Raw genomic sequence first — 26,405 nt, 5'->3', positions numbered from 1 at the left:
GAAAGTACTGTCTGTTAAAAAATAAATTAAACACAACCGTCGGGTGAGTCCGAGTCAACTTGAGCAGGCTAACTAAACTGTAGGAGTTGTAACGTTAGCTAGTTCAACATTTCGGCGATGTGTTTAACTTCTTGACCGTCAACTATTTTGAGAACAGGAATCGAGTATGAGCAAATCAATACACGAATACAATTTTATATATCTTATCTGACCGGTTTTTCATGAATTTAATGCTAGAATCAAAAGGTAGTACAGTATGGGGTCAAGAAATTGCAATATAATCCGTTTCTAAACAGAGGTGCAACATCGCGAGACTTAAGGGAAAGCTTGCTACAAGGCCGAGGTTTGGGGTTTGAGAAGTCAATGAGAAAAGTGAAAGTCTGTATGGGTACAGGGCTTAACAGAAATGGTAGCAGGTGAATGTTTAACTTTTGTTGCACACATATCCAGATGATGCTTCGTACCATTTTGCAGAATTAAGAAGCCAGAGACCAGAAAGGGCCCTGTGTCACTAAAATTGGTTGTGATCAATGAATGTAAGGTTTCTACATGCAATCAAAATCACGTTCTTAAATACATTACAAGTACTGTATATTGACATGTATTGGAAACGACAGGTAAATTGAAAGACCATATATATTTTATTCTCAATAAGGCAAAATACAAAGAATATTCAGGACAGACTCAAATATCCCATTAGTAACAAGTAATACTTCACAATKATTTTAAATGACATGTTATTCCAAGTTTGAATAACAACCTCAAAATAGTACCTTTACTTAATATATTGCATCCATAATATATATCTCAGTTCTCAATATTTTGAAACTAACCCAATTTAGACTACTGTACTTTGTATGCTGATGGTCTTTGAGAAAAATGAAGCGCAACATACTGTATTAACTTCTACAACTGCTTAACAGAGAAATACACCTCATTCAAAAGACATCTCAGATCAATTTCAAAAGGGATACAGCTTTCTCACATGCAGTAGAGATGTACAGTTGATCAAAAATAAAAAAACGTCTCACTCCAACATCCATTCAATGTGATCAACAATATACATTTAATGGATTTACATGTCTCCATATCAAATACAGAACATACATTAGCACTTGATTCTAAAGACATTGATGATGACAATGACAGTGGTGAGCAGGAGACAAGGCATACAATACAGAAACAAAAATGATTGATATGGTTCAGAGACTTGTCATCTCTTACATTTTGGAAGAAAGAAAGCTCACAAATGTGCATATATATCTTAATGACACAGATGCATCAATACAAATGTTTAACTGTAGTAAAAATTCACCCTAAATGAATTGTTTTATATACAATTTGTACAAATTTGTATTTAAATAGAAACATGCAAGTGTTACGTCTTTCTATTTAATTTCATAACATTTTACCCTGGATGTCTTCAAGTTATAACTAATTATACTGACCATATTTCAATGTATCAAAACAACTCATACTACGATATCTTCTAAACTCATAAAATTATTTTCAGTAAAATACTTAAATATAAAAAATAATGGATGACAAAGCAAAAGGGGCAGAAAAACGAATAAATATGAATGAAAGACTCAAGAGAAGTGTTAAAATTATCCCAATCATCTTTTGTATATCTAAATATATTGAACAAGCCTTGAAGCTGTACAAAAGTGTACCAGTGTATGAAAACATAGGAGTTGGTACACGAGCACGCACACCCAGAGGAATATCTATGAGAAAAGTGGCCTCCAGCTTAAGGTATAAAATGGCTTCATAAAGCCATCCATGTTTGGTTACTAAAAGAGAGCTATATATACACATATACCAGTAAATCAGTGGACAAGCATGATGCACAAGCTAAAAACATTGGACATTTCTGTCAAACCAAACYGGTTTTGACCGACAGTTAAAAACAAGAGCGGAAATTCCTGATTTCAAACTGAAAGCCCAAAAATGATTTTAGTTTWAAAAAAATCCTGCATAGATAAAAACAATCTTCCTCTATTCTTTGAGTATAAGAAGAAATAACAGTTTTCCCCAAATGAAAGACAAGGGAGCCAATGAGGGGYAAAAAAGGTACTAGTGTTTCCAGCATGTGTATTCTGTAAGTGGGCTGATAAGAAAAGTCCTTCACAATACAATACCACTTATTCATCAAGTACATTTTCCTGTTCAAAATCACTTATGTCCACATTTGCCTTGCTGACAATACAAAATAACAGAAGAACACGTAAATATTAGGCCAGTTTACCACTACATTAGCGCAATTTGTTATATTATATAACCTGTACCATAAATATATAGATAATAGATTACTTAAGTTTTGTAGTACACAAATTACTATTATACTATGTAGAGAACCCAGTAACCACTTTTAAACATTTAAATATGACATTTTCATATACAATAGAAATACTTTGCATTTCATAGCTCTTTCAACCCAGTTTTCAATAATTTTAATCTGAAAGTTTGAACAGAACTTTGAACAGAGCAACTGCTTGGTACATAAATAAAATCTATATTGGCCATGTATTTTTCGACTGAAATATAACACTCATGTAATCTACGTATGGCTAATGAGCACCACCAACGTGTATGCTACATCAATTATTAGAAGAATTGTTAATTGTGGTCTTAAAATGCGAATGCATTTATGTCATTCCTTGCACTAACTTTCTGCTTTCACTGGGCAACTTTTGCAGAAACTATACAAATAATTACATTGTGTTTCAAGGATAACATTTGCCATACCAACCACACCCTGCTGTGCCTTAAAAAAATACACTAACAGCAACCCTTTCCAGTACAGATCTATAAGGAATAAATGGAACAATAACACCTTGTTTAGAAATTAACATCTCGCAGGGCAATTCATAGGAAGAACTCATTGACAGATAAGAAATATTTTGTGGTGCTTCAGAACGATGAAAGTAACTTCAACAAAATCAATTGAATGGTGTGTCACAGGCTAACACCAATATGGTCAGCCGCAAGCTACCTCCCCTTCAATGGCAACTGTTAGAGTAATGTGTGTATGTGTCAGGGATATCTGTCAGGCAAACCAAGCTCTCGTCACTTCACACACCATCAGTACAGCCTTCAACCCACTGATCACAGCTTGAGTCCAGTACTATTCCAAAATCATGTTTGGAAGCTTAAAATTATTCTTTAAAATGTCTGGCTGGATCTGCATTTCAACGTATGGTATATTCTAGTTCCCTGTATATCTGATACAAGGCACAAAAAAGATAAGAGACAGACCTTAGTTTTAAAGCACCTTTGGTTTGAGGGAGGTACTTCGGTAAAAATAATAACACATTAAAAGCCAAATGTGAATAATGTGCTTTTAGCCTATAGAATAAAATGTATTTAGTGTATTTCATCTATAATAATTCAGCAAAGGCATTGTGCCAAATAGAAAAATGGCTTTCCTTTGCACAATCCAAAGATATGACAGAGGAAAACGCTGATAGTGGATATAGCTAGAATGTACCAATAGATCTGTGCAGTTGGAATCCTCCTCCTCCGTGTCGGACAGTCGTAGGTGCAAGATGCTCCATATCGCTCAGTGTTTTTGGCAAGCTGGTGTAGAAAATGGACACAGTGTTATAGATATGTCTGAGGCAGATAAGTTCACATGTGCATGGAGGGGCAGCGGTGCGTTGTGGTGGACGGTGTGTGTGTGTGGTGTATATAGAGTCCTTCAGGGAATGAGCTTAGCGTCCAGCCGCAACCAGTGTAGGCCCTGCCGTGTGAAGCGCACCAGTTCAGTCATGCTGCTGGTGTTGAAGATCAAAGGGCCCATCACCTTGTCCAACTCCGCAAAGAACTCTACAAAACAGACAGGAGACATAACACGACCAGAGTGAGCAAGGTAAACACTTAAGAGACCTCTAGCCCAGGAATGGCTTGCCAGGTCAACACATCCAGAGCTAGTTTCACTTAGATTATGGACTCATTCTGGAGCCTAATATAACGTCTTAAACAAGCAGTAGATAGGATATTCATACCTTGGAAGTTGGACTAACAACTACCACATATATTCCATAGGAGAGGAGGAGCCCCCCCCCCCCCAGGAGAGCAAACGAGTCAGGTACCTTTCTGCTCTTTAGACAGCTGCTCTGCTTGGTCCCACACCTCAGTGGCGAACAGGAAGTTGGAGGTGACCTGGACGTAGCTGGCAGCCATCTGGTGGATGCGCTGGGGGATTGTTACAGAGGAGCTGCCGCTGGATGTGCCTGACGAGTAGCTACCAGCACTACCTGGGGACAGCTTGGGAGAGACTGGCGAGGGCATGCCTGCCGCTTTACTGGAAGACAGAGAGATACAGATGGCTGGTAAGCGGGGGAATCGCAACCGCTCAAAACGAGATGATTCAGCATAACGTCTAGACCATTAATTGACAAGTGAAATACATTTAAGAAGACTGTTAGTCTCAAGACAGCATACAACTAATAAAATGTCTTACCTTCCCATTCCAGGAGAGGGAGCTTGGGTGTTGCTCAAGGAATTCTGAAAAACAAATTGAAATGCAGAACAAACGTTTGCCATTTGTTATAAACAAATATAAGCAATGCAAATTGACTATCATTCTCCTCATCCATACAACACTACATTCAAAGAACACACATTTGAAGTGACAATATCACAACTCCTATGAACTTGCACCAAGGAAAATAAATTACCTTCAGATGCTCTGTGAGTGTTTTAGAATATTTCAGTGCACTCTCTTTTCTCAGCTTGAACAGTCGCAGGTAGAGGAGGGACTGGCAACGCAGGCTGGAGCAGCAGGGAGGGATGGATGAGCGTTAGCAGTGACTCAATGAGCAGGGGAACATCGACGCTCCAGTCCAGACACTCTAAATGGAATCTAAGCTATGAGCTATGAGTCAGGACACCTACCACAACACAGCTAGCCGTTTGTCTGCTGACGTAGCGTCTGGGGCCATGTAGCTCTTTAACTTCATAGTGTACCTGAAAACACACACACAACGAGAAACCTTAAAGACCGGTTCCCAGCATTCTAAGGTTTCATAATAATAATAATGTTAATACTGTAAATTCCGTGAATAATTTGTCCATTTATGCAATGCTGAGTCTATGGTGTCTATGAAATGTAATTGCTACCATGAAGATATTTGTTATTTGATACTGAAATGATATCATTAAAACATGTTGTAGAGAAGTTGTAGAGAAATACAGCCATTTGTTCTTACTTGATGAGCTCCACGGTCTCGGCATACATGGGGAAGGGGGACTTAGCCTCCTGGGCACTCTTCTCCAGTGCATTTCCACACTCGATAAAGGACACCACAGCATCCAGGTAGTACACAGCCTTCTCAAACCGGTCCATCTGCACACAGGAACACCACACATTATTAAAACTGGCTCTTAAGCAACTGATTCCCTCTCACTCGAATTTGGGACAGTTAGTAGCAAGGGGAATGCTTCATGACCAGTGCTTGTGGTGAAATTACAATGTTGGTAGTCATGAAATATCATTATGTAGATTTCTAATAAAATGTTGATGGGTTCCCTGGATAGTGTAGAATAGGACTAGACAGCATCCAGTCCCCCAATAAGGGCAGTGAGATGCACTTAGGCATCTGATGATAATCCCCAGGGTGCACTATTGATACCAAGTGTGGACAATTATAACTACTCTAGCTGCTCCACTTTCAGTAGCCAGAGGAGCCAATAAGATGATGTAAAAGCACTACACAGTAAAACCATTGTAACTGTTCCGATTTCAGAGTGTGTGCAAAATAATGACTAAATTCCCAAGCTTTTCGTGCAAAAACAGTAAGCATACTCTTGGTTTCACATAACAGCTAACATACTGTATATGTATGCAATCATTTCTTACCAGAGCATCTGCGTTGTGTTTCAGTTTCTTGGCCTCTTGTAAGTAGTGATCGGCAGAGTGAATCCTGAAACAAAACAGGTTCGCCCGTCAGTTTTTGCAATTATTTCCTGTACTTTGAAAAATTACATAAAAATGAAGTACTTTCCCCCCCTTTCCTAATTCCAATAGACTCTCCGAACTACACAGCAATATATAGGCAGGGGGGTGAAGATACTAGGCCATGTTAAGCGGCCTGTTTTATTTACACAGGCACATCCCAGGGGCTTTCACATCCCAGGGGCTTCACATCCCAGGGGCTTCACATCAAAGGCAACCCTATAACTACAGCTCTACACGCTGGCTAACAGCAGGTTATCCACAGTGGAGAGGCGGCGGCTCTTCTTACCTGTCCTCAAACACCAATTTTGACCTCAGGGACTTTGAGCCGTCCGAGGAGAGCGGTGGCACAGCAAGCTGGTTATCAGAGCCCTTTGAGGATTTCTCCTGCAGAGACAACAAAAAAGTTTATAATCCTATGTGGGATATTTTATGTGACCATATAACAAATCATGCAGTGGTGAGCTACAAATCTCATATTTGTGTCCTTCCCAAATGTATTTGGAGGGCATGGCAGTGAGTGGACATTTTGTGCAAGATTTGAGCCGTCTGAATACTCAGTTCAGCTGGTAACGGGGACTCCAGTGACGTGTACACACGTTTGTATAAAATGGTGTCTAGTAGAGCAAGACAGTGGGCTGACATGGTAGCGCAAGACAGTAGGTTGACATGGTGCAGCCCACATAGATGGACAGACAGCTAGACTAGACTGACACACACAGACCTTGCCCTCCCGGGTGCTCCTGGCCTGCTTGTCCCCGCCTTTCGTGTATTTGGAAGTGGAGCTGCTCTTGGTGCTGTGGCCTCCCTCCTTGCCGCTGCTGGCTCCGCTGGACAGGGAGGTGGATGACTGGCTGACCGTCCGCTTGCGGCTCTGATGCTCTGCCTTGGGCGTCCTCTGCAGCCCTCCTGACCCTGATATGGAGGGAGAGGGCACCGGCTCCTCCTTCACCTTGGCCTCCATGACCCTCTTAGACCTGGTGTGGGTGTTTATCAATGATACCATTCAATGATACCATTCAATGTTCACAATGTTGGAGTATAAAAGTTAATGTGATGGTTTTGTTTGGATGAAAATACTCACTCTTTGCTGCTGGTCTTGTGGTGAGATGAGGATTTGTCTTCAAGTCTGGACTTCTTGCCATCAGGCTTGGTGTTCTCGTCGTCATTCTAAGTTGATTAACAGAGGAGAGGAAAGGATGATTTATTGTGGGTGCATTTGAAAGGGTGTAAAATAGATAGATATAGTACTAGACTGGGTATCAGCTGAACATGAAATATCACAACACTCTTCAAACTGCAGCAAGACGGCCAAAAGTAATTGACATTCAAGCTTAACGTACCCTGTCAAAGCAATCTTTTTCACCAATTTGCATAGTAAACCAAAGTCAAGTCCTAACATGACATGAATAGCAGTGTGCTGTGGCAGGACATACCTTGTGTTTTCTCTTGCCCTTACTGGAGATCCTCTCAGAGGGCTGCTTCTGGAAGTCCTTGCTGTCTCTGTCCATGGAGCAGTCCCTCTCTACTTTGGGCTCTACTAGGTCTTTGTAAGGCCGTCCGGGGACACGGGAGAGCAGGGTCAGGTCAATCTTCACCATGAGCCCCTGCTGCTGCCTGACGGGGAAGCGGTCGTCTGGGTCGCTGAGAGGAGAGAGCAGCTCTTTCTCTTCCATAGGCGAGAACACACACACTGGAGTCCTGATGCTCTCTGTGTACTTGGGGGTCTGCGACGACGAGGGAATGCTGTCGTTCTCCTCTGATTCTGAGGAGGAAGAGTCCGTGTCCACAAACTTCCTGGACTTCTTGATGGGCGCCTTGCTCTTGCGCTTGTCAACAGCCAGTCTGGGCGAGGACTTGGGCTCCTTCTTGATGTTGGGTTTGCGGGAGCCTTTGGTGGCGGCCTTTGGTCGATGGGGAGGGATCTCGGGAGCAGGTTCACTCTCCACCCTTAGCCCCCCCTTAGGCTCCTCCACCACAGGGGGCTTCTCAGACTTTTTGGGCTGTTTTTTACCCACCGTCCTGCGCTGGCCTGCGCCACCCTCGCTCTGAGCCGGGGATTTCTGCCGGCCACGGCCGCTCTCGGAGCCCTTCTGTGCTGCTCTTAGGTCTCTGCTAGGTGTGGGCACCCCTGAGTCCTTAGACCCTCCCTGCCCGCTGTATCCCCGGCCTGAGCTCTGGTCCCGCCCCTCCTTCTTGTACTTGGTGGGTACATTATTGTCCACTGGGGAGGCCGGAGAGAACTGCTTAGCTTTCTTGAACCAGTTGTCCAACTGCCATTTATTGGCTGTGGCTGGTTCAGGCTGTGAGGAAAAGTGTGGAGATAAGACTGGGATCTACAAAAGCATATTCTGCACACCTCAAAAGGTCAGCTGCAAGAAGGTAATTGTACTGACCAGGAACAATTGTCATTGGTTATTATTATTACTAATGATAGGTCAAAGGGAAGAGAGTAGTCAAAGGTCTGAGCAGGCCTACCTCTGGTGATGCAGGGCGTGGTGGCTCATTGGCCTCGCTGTCCGTGGAACTGCTCTCGCTCTCACTGTCTGACCCAGAGCTGCTCTCTGAGCCACTGTGACTGCTGGAGTCGTCCCGCGAGTGCTCTGCTCCTTCGCTGTTATTACTGTTGTTACTGTGGGACAGAGACACGCAGTTAGTTAGTGAACAGCAAGCTGGGGCTGTTCTTGTGAAGGCATCATCCGTTAGTAGTTACACATTAAAATAGCTAGCTATTCTTCTAGCATTTATTTTCAGTTCTGAGTGGGGAGAATAATATCAACAACGCGCGCTAAAATGGGTCTGTCAGAGACCAGTAAGCCACTACCTTGCCGATGCGTTTCTGGAAGCATTTTTGGCCGAGTCCTGTTCTCCATCACTGTCCTCATCACTGCTGAGCTTCAGGTCATCCTCCAGCAGAACATTACTGGAACATTACAAGGCCGTGTATGTTACACATTAACACCAAGTATGGCTTCTTTATCACACAAACAACTATTGGGAGAACTAAGCAATAAGGCTCCTATTCTGTGTCCCTCAATGCTTGCGAGTCTTTATATCAAAGGCATGAAAAGACAAAGTGCTTGGAGGGAGAAACTGTGTCACCTGTCTGGATCATTAAGCAGCTGGCAGCTAGCCATAATGTTCAGGGAGAAGGGGAGGGACACTCACTTGGCCTGATCTCCGTCGCATGGTGCTGCCTTGGACTGGTGGCTGCTCGACGTTTTGGTTTGTCTCTCTGGAGGTGAGGAAGGGTGAGACGAGAACTCTTGAGCATTACGACAATGGTGAAATCAACCTGTATCCAGAGGTTCAAGATGCGAGAGACTTATCTTGTATGTAAAGTCCTGGGCAATACTTACTGTGTGCACCWGGAAAACTTGCATGCTGAGTGTCCTAAATGTGAGACATGGTCAAGAAATGTTTAGATTATACAGAGACAATACATGCCCTTAAAGTCAAATAAACATCATTGCTCAATTATATTACAAAACAGCTGTTTATTGATTATGCTATAGTGTTTAACTATTTACCATTTATATATAGAGCATTCCAATATACACCCCCCCCCGCCCAAAAGATATCCATGAAAAAATTGACTTTACTTATTGTACCAATGACTAGGGCAAAATAGTGCCGGGTGAATTCAGATCTTTGCAAGAGATGGAAATTCTCATATTTGAATAATCCTCAACCTCTGTACGTCACTAAGGCCTGCTCTGCAGTCTGACCTTGGAAGGGAATGAAAACTTTGAAGGCTCCGTTTTACAGGGGGTGTGGATGGCTGTCAACGGAGGGGGCCAGGACTGAGTCATTTCCTGGAGGTAAAAATAGAAAATGTAAAGTGAAGTGAAGACCTTAATGACTTGGGGGGGGGAAAAAACTTGCATTTCGAACAATACATGTTATCTGAAAAACAACCTTACCTTTAAAATCTCATCAACACAATTAGCATCCCCAGTCATGGGACCCTAGAAATAACAAAGATCATACCACTGTAAGAAAAGTTTTCAAAAATGGCTTGTAAAACAACTGATTATGTGGCATGCTAACATAATGACATTGTAACGAAAAAAGTTTTATTCTCTAGAATGTTCTACTCATTCTAGTTCTGTGGTTTTACCTCAACAGGCTGCGAGGGGATCTTGAGCTTGGAGAGCGAGGCCTTGCCGTTAGACTTCATCTCCCCCATGGTGCTGCTGTGGGACTGGCCGCTGTACATCTCTGACGAGGTCTTGGGCTCCACCGTCTCCTGGCCATCCATGGGGCGCACGTAGGCTGTGGGCTTCTGTAGCATGGAGCTGGGCTTGGACATAAGCGAAGGGGGGAAGGCCTGGCTGGAGTGCGGGCCGCTGGGGAAGGCTGTGTGCACACGCGACGGGGAGTCCCAGTTGGCCTCGCGCGGGGACTTGGAGCGGTAGCGCTCTTTGCCGTGGTGCTCAGCGCCCAGTGAACGGGAGTGACTGGAGCTCAGGGAGCCCTTGGCTGGGCTGGACGTGTGGGACTTGGAGTGTTCTGAGCCATGCTTACTAGACTTCTTGTGTTCCCGCTCGTGTCTTTGGCTACTCCTGCTACCGCTGTGGCTGCCCTGGAGGCTGGATCTCTTGGAGGACTGGGAGGACGAGGTGCTGGCCGCTGGGCCTACTGGAGTCCATTTACTGTTCTGGCCACTGCCTCGCTGCTCCCCAAATAGAGACTGGCCCGACTTCTCCTCGGAGGATGAGCCTGAGGGTTTGCCACCGAGTTTTGGAATTGTGTCTCCGATAGGTTCCTTCATCTCGTCGTAGTTTCCAAGCATACTCTGGATACGACTGGACAGCTTATCTTCTTTGCTGGACTGCACAGACAAAAACAGAGAGAAAGATAGAGGGTCACCTTCAGGACAGCAGTTAAGGCCTTGAAATAATTTACGTAGTCAAATACAGTGCCTTTGGAAAGTATTCAGACCCCTTGACTTTTCCACATTTTGTTAGATTACAGCCTTATTCTAAAATGTATTAAATTGTTATTTCTCCTCATCAAGCTACACACACAACACCCAATAATGACAAAGCAAAACAGGTTTAGACATTTGTTTGCTAATTTATATAAAAATATCACATTTACCTAGGTAGTCAGACCCTTTACTCAGTACTTTCTTGAAGCACCTTTGGCAGCGATTATAGCCTCGAGGCTTCTTGGGTATGACGCTACAAGCTTGGCACACCTGCATTTGGCAAGTTTCTCCCATTCTTCTCAGCAGATCCTCTCAAGCTCTGTCAAGTTGGATGGGGAGTGTAGCTCCACAGCTATTTTCAGGTCTCTTCAGAGACGTTCGATCGGGTTCAAGTTCGGGCTCTGGCTGGGCCACTCAAGGACATTGAGACATGTCCCGAAGCCACTCCTGAGTTGCCTTGGCTGTGTGCTTAGGGTCGTTGTTCTGTTGAAAGGTGAACCTTCGCCCCAGTCAGATCTTGTGCGCTCTGGAGCAGGTTATCACCAAGGATCTCTCTGTACTTTCCTTCGTTCATCTTTGCCTCCCTGCTGCTGAAAAACATCCCCACAGCATGATGCTGCCACCAACATGCTCCACCGTAGGGATGGTGTCAGGTTTCCTCCAAACATGACGCTTGGCATTCAGGCCAAAGAGTTCAATCTTGGTTTCATCAGACCAGAGAATCTTGTTTCTCATGGTCTGCAAGTCTTTAGGTGCCTTTTGGCAAACTCCAAGTGGGCTTTCGTCTGGCCACTACCATAAAGGCCTGATTGGTGGAGTGCTGGAGAGATGGTTGTCTTTCTGGAAGGTCCTCCAATCTCTGCAGAGGAGCTCTAGAGCTCTGTCAGAGTGACCATCAGGTTCTTGGTCACCTCTCACAAAGGCCCTTCTCCCCAGACTGCTCAGCTCTAAGAAGAGTCTTGGTGGTTCCAAACTTCTTCCATTTAAGAATGATGGAGGCCACTGTGTTCTTGGGGACCTTCAATGCTGCAGACATATTTTGGTACCCTTCCCCAGATCTGTGCCTCGACACAGTCCTGTCTCTGAGCTCTAGGGACAATTCCGTCGACCTCATGGCTTGGATTTTGCTGACATGCACTGTCAACTGTGTGACCTTATAGACATGTGTGTGCCTTTCCAAATAATTGAATTTACCACAGGTGGACTCCAATCAAGTTGTAGAAACATCTCAAAGATGATCAATGGAAACAGGGTGCACCGGAGCTCAATTTTGAGTCTCATAGCAAAGGGTCTGAATACTTATGTAAATAAAGCATGTTTTTTTATTTTTAATACATTTGCAAAAATGTCTAAAACTGTTTTTGCTTTGTCATGAGGGATTGTGTGTAGATTGCTGAGGATTTATTTAATCCATTTTAGAATAAGGCTTTAACAAAATGTGGGAAAAGTCAAGGGGTCCGAATACTTTCCGAAGGCACTGCACATGAATGAAATATGCTACCCAAAAGTATTTATTGTGGCGAAACAAATTACGAATAACCCTTTTTTTCTTTTGAGGCAAGAGATCCTTCAATGTTTCTTATAACATAAAAAAAAAAAATTACGAAAAAATGTATACTATTAGCCCTCAAAGCTTCAATATTGTTTAAGAGAGCCCTATCAACTAATCAAACAAGAGATGATTGGCTTATTCAGTCGCCTCACGACCATTGGGGCCCATCTGCATAGAGAGATAAGGCCCTTCCATGGCTCCACTAGAGGTTAATCAATCACTCCCGCTACAGATGACAAGAGGTAAACCACAGAGTGTGGAGCATATCCAATTTCACATGGGGCCCCAAACCAATTCTTTCTGACACATACAAGCTGTGGGGTGAGAAACACAAGCCAATATCTGTAACAGGAAATGTAAGAACACGTGCTACACAGAGCTTGTCTGACATGGATGGAAAGACAGCACTTGTGAGGAAAGGAGAGAAAATCCATCATTGCCCATTCACACTAGTGATTGGGGGTTGCCTTGCAATATGTTGTTTGTGTACAATGCTTAAGTGTGCCACCATGCAAGGCCTACTCTTTGATAGAAGGGCTTTTGGTAGCAAACAAGCAAAAAAAGGTCACATCTAACCTTATCTTTTACAATTCATGCACCAGTTTTAAAACTACATTTACAAAGTTCTCAGGAGATCACTTCAAAAATGATATCATCAGAGACCAATATACTTCAAAGAGAAAAGCAACAGGCCTAAAGTCATTCTACAATGACATCTAAGATCAGCATTTTTCTTCTGACTGGGGAAAGCTGAGCTACATCTGTTCCAGCAGTGTAAAAACATTAAACTGCTTCTATAGCTGTAAAACTTCAGTGGCAGCTTTGTTAAACGGATCTTTAAAGTAACAGCCATGGAATTTACAGGAGGACAAAGTAAACTAATTTTACATGACCATGAATACTACTGGTCACGACTGATGTCACTTAACTCTCTAGAAAATATCACAAAGCGGCATTCTACTGCCCAGATGAGAAGATGGGAGTTTAAGTTAGCCAGTTGATGTTTCCCATTTCTACATTACATGCCTCATTTTGTAACGGCATGGGTAAACAGTGAACCCAGGGCTCTAAAAACTGCTGAACACAACACGGCTGCCATGGTTGTCTACGGATGACGGTGGGAGAGCCACTTCCCTGGGTCCTATTCTTAAAATCGGCAAATCAGCTGCTTACGTTTCACTATGTGGGGGCAAAAGACTTGGCTTTCCAGGTAGGACTCACCTTTCTATTTGCTACCTGTCAGGATGCATTCCAAGCCGTCCTTCATGGGTCCTCTAGCTAAGAGAGGAGCCACTTATCTCCGTTTAAATCTGGTTAGTGGCAAAGATTAGACTCAGCCAGGGGCTGAAATAATTGAGTTGGCGGGTTGAGAGCTCTGGCCCACATCAGTGCTCATGGTGAACGTGCATCCCTAAACCAACTGTTTACTGTTGTTTAGTTCAGTGGTTCCCAACCAGGGGTACTAGGACCTTGGATACTTGGCCTATCCACAGGGGGTACTTAAGAATCATGATACCATAGTCTTACTGGTCAAAATGCACATGGGGGGGGTTCTTCAGGGGTACTATGGACAGAGCAAAATTCAGTTGGTGTTACAGTAACCGAAAAAGGTTGGGAACCAGTGGTTTAGTTGACTACAGAGGCCTGGTAAGCATCAACATCAATAAGTGTTTGGTCTACTACTGAACCGCGATATGATGGGGCACTGTGCCATACACGCATCCTACAGATATCAGTATGCAGGTCCCCTTTACATGTGGACTGTTTATTGCCCACAATGACCTAGCAATTCGATGGGACAAAAGGGGCTATGCACTTACCTCAGGCTCTTCTGTGAGGAGGAGTAAGGAAGGAAAGACAAGCGAGGGCAGGACACCTCAGCCAGCGAGGGCAGGACACCTCAGCCAGCGAGGGCAGGACACCTCAGCCAGCGAGGGCAGGACACCTCAGCCAGCGAGGGCAGGACACCTCAGCCAGCGAGGGCAGGACACCTCAGCCAGCGAGGGCAGGACACCTCAGCCAGCGAGGGCAGGACACCTCAGCCAGCGAGGSCTGGGCCTTACATTCCCCCTGAGCAGCAAGCAACAGCCCTGGGCACACATTACCTGCAGCTGATGCAGTTCCCCCAAACAATGCACTTACCTCACTCTCTCCCTGCCACTGTTCAGATATAAAAACAAGTAGGGTCTTCTCTGTTTTAAAAAGAGTTACCAATCAATGAATCCTGCAAATCAATCATAGAATAAAGGGAATACTTAGACTATAGAAGAAACCAAAGTCTGAACTCCAATAGTTAACTAAATGACAGAAGCAAAACAAAATGAATAACAAAATAAACTTACAACTTTATAAGGTTCAGGAAAGAGAGGGGAGTGAGCTGGAAAGGCCTCTCCTCCCTGCTGGATTTCTTGATTTCGCCTTTCTCTTTCTTTCATACGGAGCACATTCCGGTCTTCACGGTTCATGTTGCTAACAACAGAGACACAGTCACTAAGCGTGGAGAAGAGAAAATGGCAACTTCCAAATACTTCTATCTACATGAAAAAACACCAAGTGACACTGCAGAGTATAAAGAAATACTGATACAACAACTTAGGGGAAGGGCATGTTCCATATGGCTTAAAAAGGGACTAGAACATCTAAACAAGTCTATAGAGTTATTACAATGATTCATGGTGATCAAAACTATACCATTTGTTATGGTATATGTTGGAACAACTGTGGGACAGAGATAACACAGTTAAGTCAATAGAATTAATGAAATTAGCATTTGAACAGCTAGGCTATCTGCGTATACTGCTTCTTAACGACCCACTTCAATTTTCTACAGTACATAACCCACCCTCCAATATATCAAGCCAATAAAAATATACAACAAATCATAATTTCATGTTGGTTGGCGTTTTTCTTCATCTATAGCAATATAATAGCTAATATTTCTGATGGCATGTGAAAACAAGCTTTTGGGCACTATATGCGGCAGGTAGCCTAGCGGTTAAGAGCGTTGGGCCAGTAACCGAAAGGTCTCTCGTTCAAATCCCTGAGCCGACTAGGTGAAAAATCTGTTGATGTGCCCTTGAGCAAGGCACTTAACCCTAATCGCTATGGATAAGAGCGTCTGCTAAATGATTTTTTTTTTATGTACAATGTACCCTGGCCTCTCTGTTGCAATGATTTAAGGAGTGATGACAGTAAGATTACCCTGTCCCACACCTACCCTCAAAACGTGTGCTGTTTAACTGTTTCCTGGTTAGACTAGGCTACATAAGGCCTATGGCAATTCCCTGACTGCTCAATATGCTACAGGGTTGAGTCATCACTGAAAGCAGATGGTTTTATACCTTCCATTAACCATACATGTCAGGAACGGGAAGTGACAAAAGTCATAACTGGTACGATACAGTCATTAAACTGCTTCTTTACAATGGCCACCATTAAAACTAAATTTATACCATTCAGTCTCATCAACACATTCGACCCCATCATGTGGCCTTTTAGCGTATGGTCCGAATAAATGAGGAACAGGAGATAGGTTTTTATTTACCTACCAAAGTTTTCCCAAAGACCTTCAGATAAGGAGTAGGTGTTACCTAACTAAAAGTATTCAAAAAAATTAGGGAATGCTGTCATTAGTATTTATATCAGTGGGACAAAGCCGACTGATCAGATATACAAATGTCCTGGCCCTCAGTAAAAGCTCCCCTCAATATTCATCCCATTTAAATAACCTGCTGTATATTATGAGGCAAGTGGGGGCTTAAAGAAAATTATCTGGAGAGCATCAACAACTCTATTACGGGTTTCAATGGCACCTGTGCAGTCCTGTGTGCCAGCTAAGTACCCCAAAACTCAATCCTATGCCCCACGCTCTTCTCAATTTACATCAACATAGCTCAGGCAGTAGGAAGCTCTCATTCATTTATATGCAGATACAGTCTTATACTCAGCTGGCCCCTCCACGGATTTTGTGTTAAACGTGTCCAACAAGCTTTCTCTGGCCTTAACCTTGTTCTGAACACCTCCAAAACAATGGTCATGTGGTTTGGTAAGAKGAATGCCTCTCTCCSCACCGTTGTGATTACTTCCTCTGAGGGTTTAGCGCCTGAGGTAGTCACCTCATACAAGTACTTGGGAGTATGGCTAGATGGTACACTGTCCTTCTCTCAGCACATATCAAAYCTGCAGGCTAAGGTTAAATCTAGACTTGGTTTCCTCTATCGTGATCACTCCTCCTTCACCCCAGCTGCCAAACTAACCCTGATTCAGATGACCACCCTACCCATGCTAGATTACGGATATGTAATTTATAGATGGGCAGGTCAGGGTGCTCTCGAGCAGCTAGATGTTCTTTACCATTTGGCCATCAGATTTGCCACCAACGCTCCTTATAGGACACATCACTGCACTCTATACTCCTCTGTAAACTGGTCATCTCTGTATACCCGTCGCAAGACCCAGTGGTTGATGCTTATTTATAAAACCCTCTTTGGCCTCACTCCTCCGTATCTGAGATATCTACTGCAGCCCTCAACCTCCACATACAACACCCGTTCTGRCAGTCACATTCTGTTAAAGGTCCCCAAAGCACACACATCCCTGCGTCGCTCCTCTTTTCAGTTCACTGCAGCTAGCGACTGGAACGAGCTGCAACAAACACTCAAACTGGACAGTTTTATCTCAATGTCTTCATTCAAAGACTCAATCATGGATACTTAATGATAGTGGTGGCTGAGTAACGTGATGTATTGTTGTTTCTAGCTTCTTGCCTTTGTCTGTGCCCAATAATGTTTGTACCATGTTTTGTGCTACTTCATGTTTTAACCATGTTTTGTGCTGCCATGCTGTGCTGTCATGTTACTGCCATGCTGTTGTTGTCTTAGGTCTCTACGTAGTGTTGTGATGGCTCTCTTGTTGTGATGTGTTTAATCCCAGCCCCCATCCCCGCAGGACACCTTTTGGTAGGCCGTAATTTTTTCTTAACTGACTTAACTAGTTAAAGATAAAAAATAAAAAATAATTAAATACCAGTAATCAAGTGTAAACAAGCCATTAAAATACATGACACTAGAATGAGGCCTTGCACTTTGACTTATGTTCAGCATGTCAGCTGTCAAGTTTCAAGATATTGGACTTTCAAAAAGCAGTGTTACTTGCCGCCTCATGATGATGTGGCAAGTGACACTTCGCTTCTTGAAAGTCTAATATCTTGAAAACTTGACTGCTGACATGCCAAACATTTTGGGACTGTATCAACAGTGAACTAATGAAACAAAAACAAAAATATAGTTTGAGTGGATTTTTTCTTTAAATTGAAACTGGGCCAGTAGAGGCTGCTGAGGGGAGGACAGCTCATAMGAATTAATGGCTGGAATGGAGTCAATGGAATGGTATAAAACACATCAAAAACATGGTTTCCATGTGGTTGATACCACTCCGTGACTCCATTCCAGCCACTATTATGAGCCGTCCTCCCCTCAGCCACCGCCACTGAACAACACACTGCAATACGTGGACCAGCTTAATCTGATGTARACTGAACAAAAATATAAAATGCAACATGTAAAGTGTTGGTCCCATGTCTCATGAGCTGAAATAAAACATCCCAGAAATTTTCAATAAGCACAAAAAGCTTATTTCTCTCAAATTACAGGCACACATTTGTTTACATCCCTGTTAGTGAGCATTTCTCCTTTGCCAAGATATTCCATCCACCTGACAGGTGTGGCATATCAAGTAGCTGATTAAACAGCATGATCATTACAGGTGCACCTTGTGCTGGGGACAATAAAAGGCTACTTTAAAATGTGCCGTTTTGTCACAACACAATGCCAATGATGTCTCAAGTTTTGAGGGAGTGTGCAATTGGGATGCTGACTGCAGGAATGTCCACCAGAGCTGTTGCCAGATATAGAAATTAACATTAAATTACCATAAGCCGCCTCCAATGTGGTTTTAGATGATTTGGCAGTACATCCAACCGGCCTCACAACCGCAGACCACATGTATGGCATCGTGTGGGTAAGCAGTTTTCTGATGTCAACGTTGTGAACAGAGTGCCCCATGGTGGCGGTGGGGTTATGGTATGGGCAGGCAAAAGCTAGGGACAACGAACACTATTGTATTTTATCGATGGCAATTTGAATGCACAGAGATACCGTAGCAAGATCCTGAGGCCCATTGTCGTGCCCTTCATTTGCCGCCATCACCTCATGTTTCAGCATGATAACGCACGGGCCCATGTCACAATTCTGGTTCTGTACACAATTCCTGGAAGCTGAAAATGTCCCATTTCTTCCATGGCCTGCATACTCAGACATTACACCCATTGAGCATGTTTGGGATGCTCAAGATCAATGTACAACAGCATGTTCCAGTTCCTTCCAATATCCAGCAACTTCGCACAGCCATTGAAGAGGAGTTGGACAACATTCCACAATCAAAAGCCTGATCAACTCTATGCGAAAGAGTTGATTTAACTAGGCAAGTCAGTTAAGAACACATTCTTATTTTCAATGACGGCCCAGGAACGGTGGGTTAACTGCCTTGTTCAGGGGCAGAATTACAGATTTTTACCTTGTCAGCTCAGTGATTCAATCTTGCAACCTTACGGTTAACTAGTCCAACGCTCTAACCATCTGCCTCACGAGGAGCCCGCCTGTTACGCGAATGCAGTAAGAAGCCAAGGTAAGTTGCTAGCTAGCATTAAACTTATCTTATAAAAAACAATCAATCATAATCACTAGATATAACTACACATGGTTGATGATATTACTAGTTTATCTAGCGTGTCCTGCGTTGCATATAATCGATGCAGTGCGCATTCGCGAAAAAGGACTTTCGTTGCTCCAACGTGTACCTAACCATAAACATCAATGCCTTTCTTAAAATCAATACACAGAAGTATATATTTTTAAACCTGCATATTTGGCTAAAAGAAATCCAGGTTAGCAGGCAACATTAACCAGGTGAAATTGTGTCACTTCTCTTGCGTTCATTGCACGCAGAGTCAGAGTATATGCAACAGTTTGGGCCGCCTGTCTCATTGCGAACTAATTTGCCAGAATTTTACGTAATTATGACATAACATTGAAGGTTGTGCAATGTAACAGGAATATTTAGACTGATGGATGCCACCCGTTAGATAAAATACGGAACGGTTCCATATTTCACTGAAAGAATAAATGTTTTGTTTTCGAGATGATAGTTTCCGGATTCGACCATATTAATGACCTAAGGCTCGTATTTCTGTGTGTTATTATGTTATAATTAAGTCTATGATTTGATAGAGCAGTCTGACTGAGCGATGGTGGGCACCAGAAGGCTCGTAAGCATTCATTCAAACAGCACTTTCGTGCGTTTTGCCAGCAGCTCTGCTGTTTATGAATTCAAGCCTATCAACTCCCGAGATTAGGCTGGTGTAACCGATGTGAAATGGCTAGCTAGTTAGCGGGGTGCGCGCTAATATCGTTTCAAACGTCACTCGCTCTGAGACTTGGAGTAGTTGTTCCCCTTGCTCTGCATGGGTAACGCTGCTTCGAGGGTGGCTGTTGTCGATGTGTTCCTGGTTCGAGCACAGGTAGCGGCGAGGAGAGGGATGGAAGCTATACTGTTACACATGCAATACTAAAGTGCCTATAAGAACATCCAATAGTCAAAGGTATATGAAATACAAATGGTATAGAGAGAAATAGTCCTAAAATAACTACAACCTAAAACTTCTTACCTGGGAATATTGAAGACTCATGTTAAAAGGAACCACCAGCTTTCATATGTTCTCATGTTCTGAGCAAGGAACTGAAACTTTAGCTTTCTTACATGGCACATATTGCACTTTTACTTTCTTCTCCAACACTGTTTTTGCATTATTTAAACCAAATTGAACATGTTTCATTATTTATTTGAGGCTAAATGTATTTTATTGATGTATCAGTATTGTTGTAATTGTCATTATTACAATTTTTTTTAAAATATAAATTAAAAAAATCGGCCGATTAATCGGTATCGGCTTGTTTGGTCCTCGAATAATCGGTATCGGCGTTGGAAAATTATAATCGATCGACCTCTAATACCTACTTTTTTTTTTWAATTAAGGTATCTGTGTTGCTAGTCATGTGAAATCCARAGATTAGGGCCTAATGAATTCATTTCAATTGACTGATTTCCTTATATGAACTGTAACACAGCAAAATCTTTGAAATTGTTGCATGTTGCGTTTATATTTTTGTTCAGTATATATTACTAATACTGAAGACACTGCTACCAAACATGAAAGACTATACCTGCCCGAATGTTACCTTGAAAAGGTTCCTTTTACTCCTATTTTAGCACTGATAAAAAAAGACAAAAGCTGAGCTACCAAACAAATTAGTAGAAAGGAATGGATTGATGGCAATGCTACCAAAACCAGCACCACAATTAGGCTACCCATAAAAACAACAATGGTAAAAATACATTTTTCACAAAATCCTAAAATATATGGCCAAATACACAACCATGTGTCCCCCAATTTAGATAGGAATTTGAAGAGGCCAAGCAAAGCGCTTTCATACCAACCTCAGTAGCTAACTATATACATTACTTGAGCATGCAAAATGCAAGTCTAGTTGAGTTGAAATATTAACTGGGGAGGGGGAGAAGACCTACTGTACTGGTAATAAGGCTTCCTGAACTCACTTCTATATGACAAACCAATACACTAACAGGTGTCTGAAGACCATGAGTTTAGGGCCATGCTTCTTTGAGAAACTGACAATTCCACCCTTCATATCGCCAACTTTCACAATATGATAATGAAGTTTGGTGACAGTCTGACTAGCACAACAGCTAAACTAACGCTCTTCACAGGAAATGTAGACGGAAAACCAACAAGAGAAACCAACTAGTTGTGTTGCTTACCCTGACAGAGGCGACATGGCGCAAACCACAGAAACATTAGAAAGGGGATTCAGTGAAACGCCAGGGGATTCAGAAGTGTTGTCATGCTCTGCCAGTCTGCTCTCTGGTAGTATTCCTTTAAATGAGGAGACGTTCTCAAAACTGGGTTTCCTAATCTACAGCGGATATTACAGTAATTCCTTGGAGTAGAGATAAATCTGACTCAGGGAGAGGGAGGTTACTGCTAGTTCACGGGAGATACCACCCTGCCCAACAGCGGGTGTGCCAAAGGCAGGGGATAATAGATGAAGTTGAAAGGAGGCTCTCTGTGTGTGAGAGAGATGGGGGGGTTGCCTGCATGAGTGCACAATGTGTCATACACTCTTGTAGGCGTTTGTTATATATAATTGGGACAAACGAGTTGTAATGCAGTAATGCAAAATAGTACTGACAAGAGGTTACGGGTCTTTGTAAGTGTTAATTAAGGAAATAATTTAAAAGAAAATAATTCTAACAAGATGGAATGCCTATCACTGTGCTAGGGCAAGATCCTCAAGTGTGCCTTTACATCACAAGCCCAGCAGTAGACCAGAAGAAAAAAACACCACAGCCCTTCTAAACTAATTCATCTAATCTAAACAAAATCAATAGAGTAAACAGACAATCAAAGGAAGATGAATAGATGGGAGAAAAGCATACGCCTGGGTCTAAAATAGTGGAACAATCACGTTGGTGAATGTCTTAGCCTACACTTTAGGAGGAAAAATAAGGAGTGTCAACAGTTAAGATAKTAGCAACCTCTTCCTGGAAAATGGAACAGTCCATTTAGTTCCATAAAAGGATATGTTATGCCATTGAGCCTCACCTCTTTGTGATGTCATGACTGAGGATGCCAAAGCCAACCAAAGTCTGTCTTCCCATCAACAAACTCCCTCCCCCACTATGCCCTGGAGCACTGGGTAAACTAGCAGCAATTTCTTTAAAGTAGAGCKCATTTTCTACTCGTAGATGGGTCAGCCCTGCTCAAAACACACTTCAGGCATTTCCAAGACAGACATTTTTATCAGCAATATGACAACATAGGCCTAATATCCAGAAGTGTAATAACTAGACCTACTTGAATGGAAGTGGAAGAAACCAAAACCTAGCCTAATTCAAAGGCCCTAACCAATAAGTAGCCCTACCAAATCAGATTTTTTTGGAAGAATTGTCTATGACCAGTAAGCTAATTGAATGCGATGAGAGTTTTAGACCAATAGACCACTTTCTGTGCTGAGAAACATTGCAGCACAAAGGGCGATGCATGCATGTTGGTGGCAGAACAAGGGGGAGTTGTTATATATTAAAAGCTTCTGCTTATGAGTGCATTTCAAACAAATTTTGGATAATAATTGAATTTTACGGCTCTTATATTAAGCAGGACGATCATGTTTGTGTCAACACTGCAAATCAACCGCATTATACTTAAAAAAACACTTCAACCAGTAAAGTGGCTCTTTGGCTAGCTTTTGCTACAGCCTATATCAGTGAGCATTAGCATTCTAGCTAACTGCTGCTGCATCCAAAATAGTTATTTTGCAAAGATCACAACCAAATATAATCTTAGCGACTGTTCAAGCAAGAATCAAAACATAATTGTAAGCGTATGAGAACCCCAAAAAGTTATTTTGTTTAGAAGTAACAAAAATGTAAATCTAGCCTGTTGAATGGGCACAATTAGCGATGGCTTTATATTTTAGTCATTTAGCAGACTCTACTATCTAGAGCGACGACTTACAGGAGCAATTAGGGTTGAGTGCCTTGCTCAAGAGCACATCAGATTTTTCACCTAGTCAGTTCGGGGATTCAAACCAGCAACGTTTGGGTTACTGGCCCAACGCTCTTAACCGCTAGGCTACCTGTCGCCTTCTTACTGCCGCCAAGAGTCATGTGCATCTGTGCGTTGTGTACGGGAAAAGGGTCTATAGCCGACACCTAGTCAACTTTAGCCTGATCTTAGTTCTGTTTGTGTTTTTGCCTACTCCATTGCTCATTGTCAAGCCAAGGTACCCTGAAAATGAAATACCTGGAAAACCGTTAGAGACGACAACGGCTGAAGTCTGAGGATACCACTCAACTGCGCGCAGCAGGATGTGTGCCACTCTCCGAATGGAAACACTAGGCCTAAGTGGACATTGATGACTTGAGTAAATCCATTAACACAGCTTGTGAAATACTATTTCCGGTGCTTTAAAATATACAAATTAAGGTGGACAGTCAGAAGCAGTTTGGGCGAGTCAATTGTTCGCAGGACTTTATTCTGCTAACTGTTCCAAATGTACGAACTGAATTTGGTAAAAGGGCTTTTATGTGCTCTGCGCCATCGGCTTGGAACACCTTACCAAATACTTTAACTGGAAGAACTTGTCCCGATTGTTTTTTAAATCATTGATTAAGGATTTTGAGGCTGATTCCCTGACCTGTCAATGTTTTTAATTTGCTGTTTTAATGATTTTGTTATGCTCTTGTGAATTGTATGCTTTTTTACTCGATTACCTGTAGTTTTTCATGTTGTTTGTCTGTAATTGTGTAATGACTTGGTGCTGCCTATCTTGTCCAGGACGATCTTGAAAAAGCCCTTCCTGGTTAAATAAAAATATGCCTATACATTCAATGGATAAAAAAATTAAGATTGGCCCATTTCAAAATGGTTAAAGGGAAAGTAAGATCATTCTTAACCCTTCAAATAATGCCAAGCTGTTTCTTACTAACATATTGATAAAAGCTAGCCTAGTTTTAAGTCGATTATGTAAGTAATGCCTTCTTAAATTTAGCTGAGAGTTCATGGCAATTTGTTTTAGATGACCCTCACAAACTTTTACAGATGCAAGCTGACTGTAGGTTTTTGAATATCTATTTAAAATATTAGCATATGTTATTACACATAGACAACCAGAGAAACATACAGCAGGGAGTTCCAATATGAGCAGAAACCTAGACAAGTTATATAGATAGCTAAAAATGACTGGCCATAATTCATTTTATTAGACATCGCAGGGATCCTACTTGAAAACAATCACAGATAAGCCATTTCCAGTTTTGCTAATCGCTCATCAGTCAATAGACATGAAATCACACTAAAACTGTGTAGGACATCAAATACTTCATAATAACAACCCAAATGTTAAGTGGCAGAGTTGCCCTTTAACAAAACCCACCTCTGAATGTTCTTGTTATTTCACTAAACAGACAGTTCAAAGAAGCCTTATGTAGCCAGAGACAACATGTCACATTTGAACATAATCCTAGGCTTTATGATGCAGGCTTACGTTGTTGTAGGCTGTGTGTTCAATAAAATAGCTTGCATGATATGCTGTCATACAACTTTATTGTATCCAGAGTCCAAAGGAACAAATGCTGCAACATGGGCTGGTGAGCTCATGAAGCAATGAGCAGCATATGTTTTGCTGTGACCGGAAAAGCCCTTATGAAGCAGCTGATGGCTTATTAGTTTAACCAAGAGCTTGCCATTGGTGATGTAAGGGCCTCAAACTACTATCCTATGACTAGCCTACAGTATGCAGCATAAAACCAATTGACAAGGCTAGATTGTTAGTAAAATGCACAGTGTAGAAAACATTAGAAACAACTTCTTAATATTGAGTTGCATCCCACCCTTTTGCCCTCAGAACAGCCTCAACTACTCTAGGTATGGACTCCACAAGGTGTCTAAAGCGTTCCACAGGGATGCTGGCACATGTTGACGACAATGCTTCCCACAGTTGTGTCAAGTTAGCTGGATGTCCTTTGGGTGGTGGACCATTTCTGATGCACATGAGAAACTGTTGAGCATGAAAAACCCAACAGCTTTGCAGATCTTGACACCTGGCACCTACTACCATAACCCGTTCAAAAGGCACTTAAATATTTTGTCTTGCCCATTCACCCTCTGAATGGCATAAACACACAATCCATGTCTCAATTGTCTCAAGGCTTAAAACTCCTTCTTTAACCGCTTTTCTCCCATTCAGTGACATCAATAAGGAATCATAGACTAACCAGGTGAATGCTGTAATGGAAAGAGCAGGTGTTCCTAATGCTTTGTACACTAAGTGTATATACGAATATAAACTAGTCTGACTAAAAATAAAGAAGCCCTATGCACAGCAGTGCATCTAGATTGAGGTGCTGGTTTTGGCAGGAATATATATATATATATATATATATATATATATTTTTTTAAGTCTGACTAATAGTCTAGTCTGGGACGGGGGTTTGAAGCTGTTTTTTTGCTGTCAGCCGGTGGGCCAAATCTGCAGTTTCATCAACCCTTGACTGCAATCAAATCGAATCTGACAGGTGTAGACTAACATGATGACCAAGCCAGCTCTGCATGTGGAATTTGTCTATACGCACCAGACGCAATCAGGACACGCTGGTTGAAATATGAAAACAAACTCTGAACCAACTATATTCATTTGGGGACAGGCCGTAACACATGAAACATTCATGGACATTTAGCTAGCTGTTGCTATCTTATRTGTCCTAAGAAACACRGAGTTGTTATTTTACCTGAAATGTACAAGGTCCTTTTTTTMGGGACCTTTGACAAATATCGACCCATTGAGTCACACAAAGTCATGTGTTCTCTACTTCGACCATTAATCCACAGAAAAGGGGAAACCTAGTTAGTTTCTAGTAATCTCTCCTAATTCAGTCTTCTGTGGATTGTATATGGTGGTTGGCAACCAACTTTAAAGTGCATTACTGCAACCAACTGGACTGAAGTGTGGACCTTGTTCATCTTTCAATCACCCACGTGGGTATATGCTCCTAAAAACCAATGAGGAGATGGGACAGGCAGGACTAGCAGCGCGTCAAGCATCTAAAATAGAACCAAGTTCTATTTTAGCGCCTGGTTACCAAGACGCTTGTTGACGCGCACGAGCAGTTTGGATGACTTGATTGAATAACATGTATGTGTACAATTCTTTTGCAACACAGCCGGTGTTCAGCATGTAACAGTGAAATACTTACTTACGGGCCCTTCCCAACAACGCAGAGAGAAAAATAACAATAGATTATTTCCAACCTGAAACGCGCCATTT

At 42.4% G+C, this 26,405-nt stretch overlaps 1 protein-coding gene across 2 annotated transcripts in view; it reads right to left on the bottom strand.

The window, feature by feature from the left end:
* Positions 1–622: 622 nt before the first annotated feature.
* Positions 623–26,405, bottom strand: part of LOC111950209 (AF4/FMR2 family member 4) — a 28,678-nt gene continuing 2,895 nt past the window's right edge. Inside the window, exons 2-20 of one of the 2 annotated variants that reach the window (XM_023967616.2) lie at positions 14,787–14,913; positions 10,080–10,793; positions 9,883–9,927; positions 9,688–9,774; positions 9,319–9,352; positions 9,128–9,194; positions 8,784–8,882; positions 8,438–8,591; positions 7,396–8,262; positions 7,044–7,129; positions 6,684–6,936; positions 6,249–6,346; positions 5,864–5,927; positions 5,214–5,350; positions 4,900–4,971; positions 4,683–4,776; positions 4,466–4,509; positions 4,095–4,306; positions 623–3,828 (exon numbers count right to left, since the gene is read on the bottom strand). In XM_023967616.2, coding sequence (XP_023823384.1) covers positions 3,701–3,828; positions 4,095–4,306; positions 4,466–4,509; positions 4,683–4,776; positions 4,900–4,971; positions 5,214–5,350; positions 5,864–5,927; positions 6,249–6,346; positions 6,684–6,936; positions 7,044–7,129; positions 7,396–8,262; positions 8,438–8,591; positions 8,784–8,882; positions 9,128–9,194; positions 9,319–9,352; positions 9,688–9,774; positions 9,883–9,927; positions 10,080–10,793; positions 14,787–14,909 — 3,378 coding nt within the window. In that variant the 5' untranslated portion in view covers positions 14,910–14,913 and the 3' untranslated portion in view covers positions 623–3,700. The remainder of the gene's footprint in view (positions 3,829–4,094; positions 4,307–4,465; positions 4,510–4,682; positions 4,777–4,899; positions 4,972–5,213; positions 5,351–5,863; positions 5,928–6,248; positions 6,347–6,683; positions 6,937–7,043; positions 7,130–7,395; positions 8,263–8,437; positions 8,592–8,783; positions 8,883–9,127; positions 9,195–9,318; positions 9,353–9,687; positions 9,775–9,882; positions 9,928–10,079; positions 10,794–14,786; positions 14,914–26,405) is intronic. The other variant, XM_070434312.1, reaches the window with a different exon arrangement.

The sequence above is a fragment of the Salvelinus sp. IW2-2015 genome, linkage group LG23, assembly GCF_002910315.2.
Source record: "Salvelinus sp. IW2-2015 linkage group LG23, ASM291031v2, whole genome shotgun sequence".
Taxonomy (NCBI): domain Eukaryota; kingdom Metazoa; phylum Chordata; class Actinopteri; order Salmoniformes; family Salmonidae; genus Salvelinus; species Salvelinus sp. IW2-2015.
The sequence above is the reverse complement of the archived record's forward strand: the minus strand, read 5'-3'. Positions and strand labels throughout refer to the sequence as shown.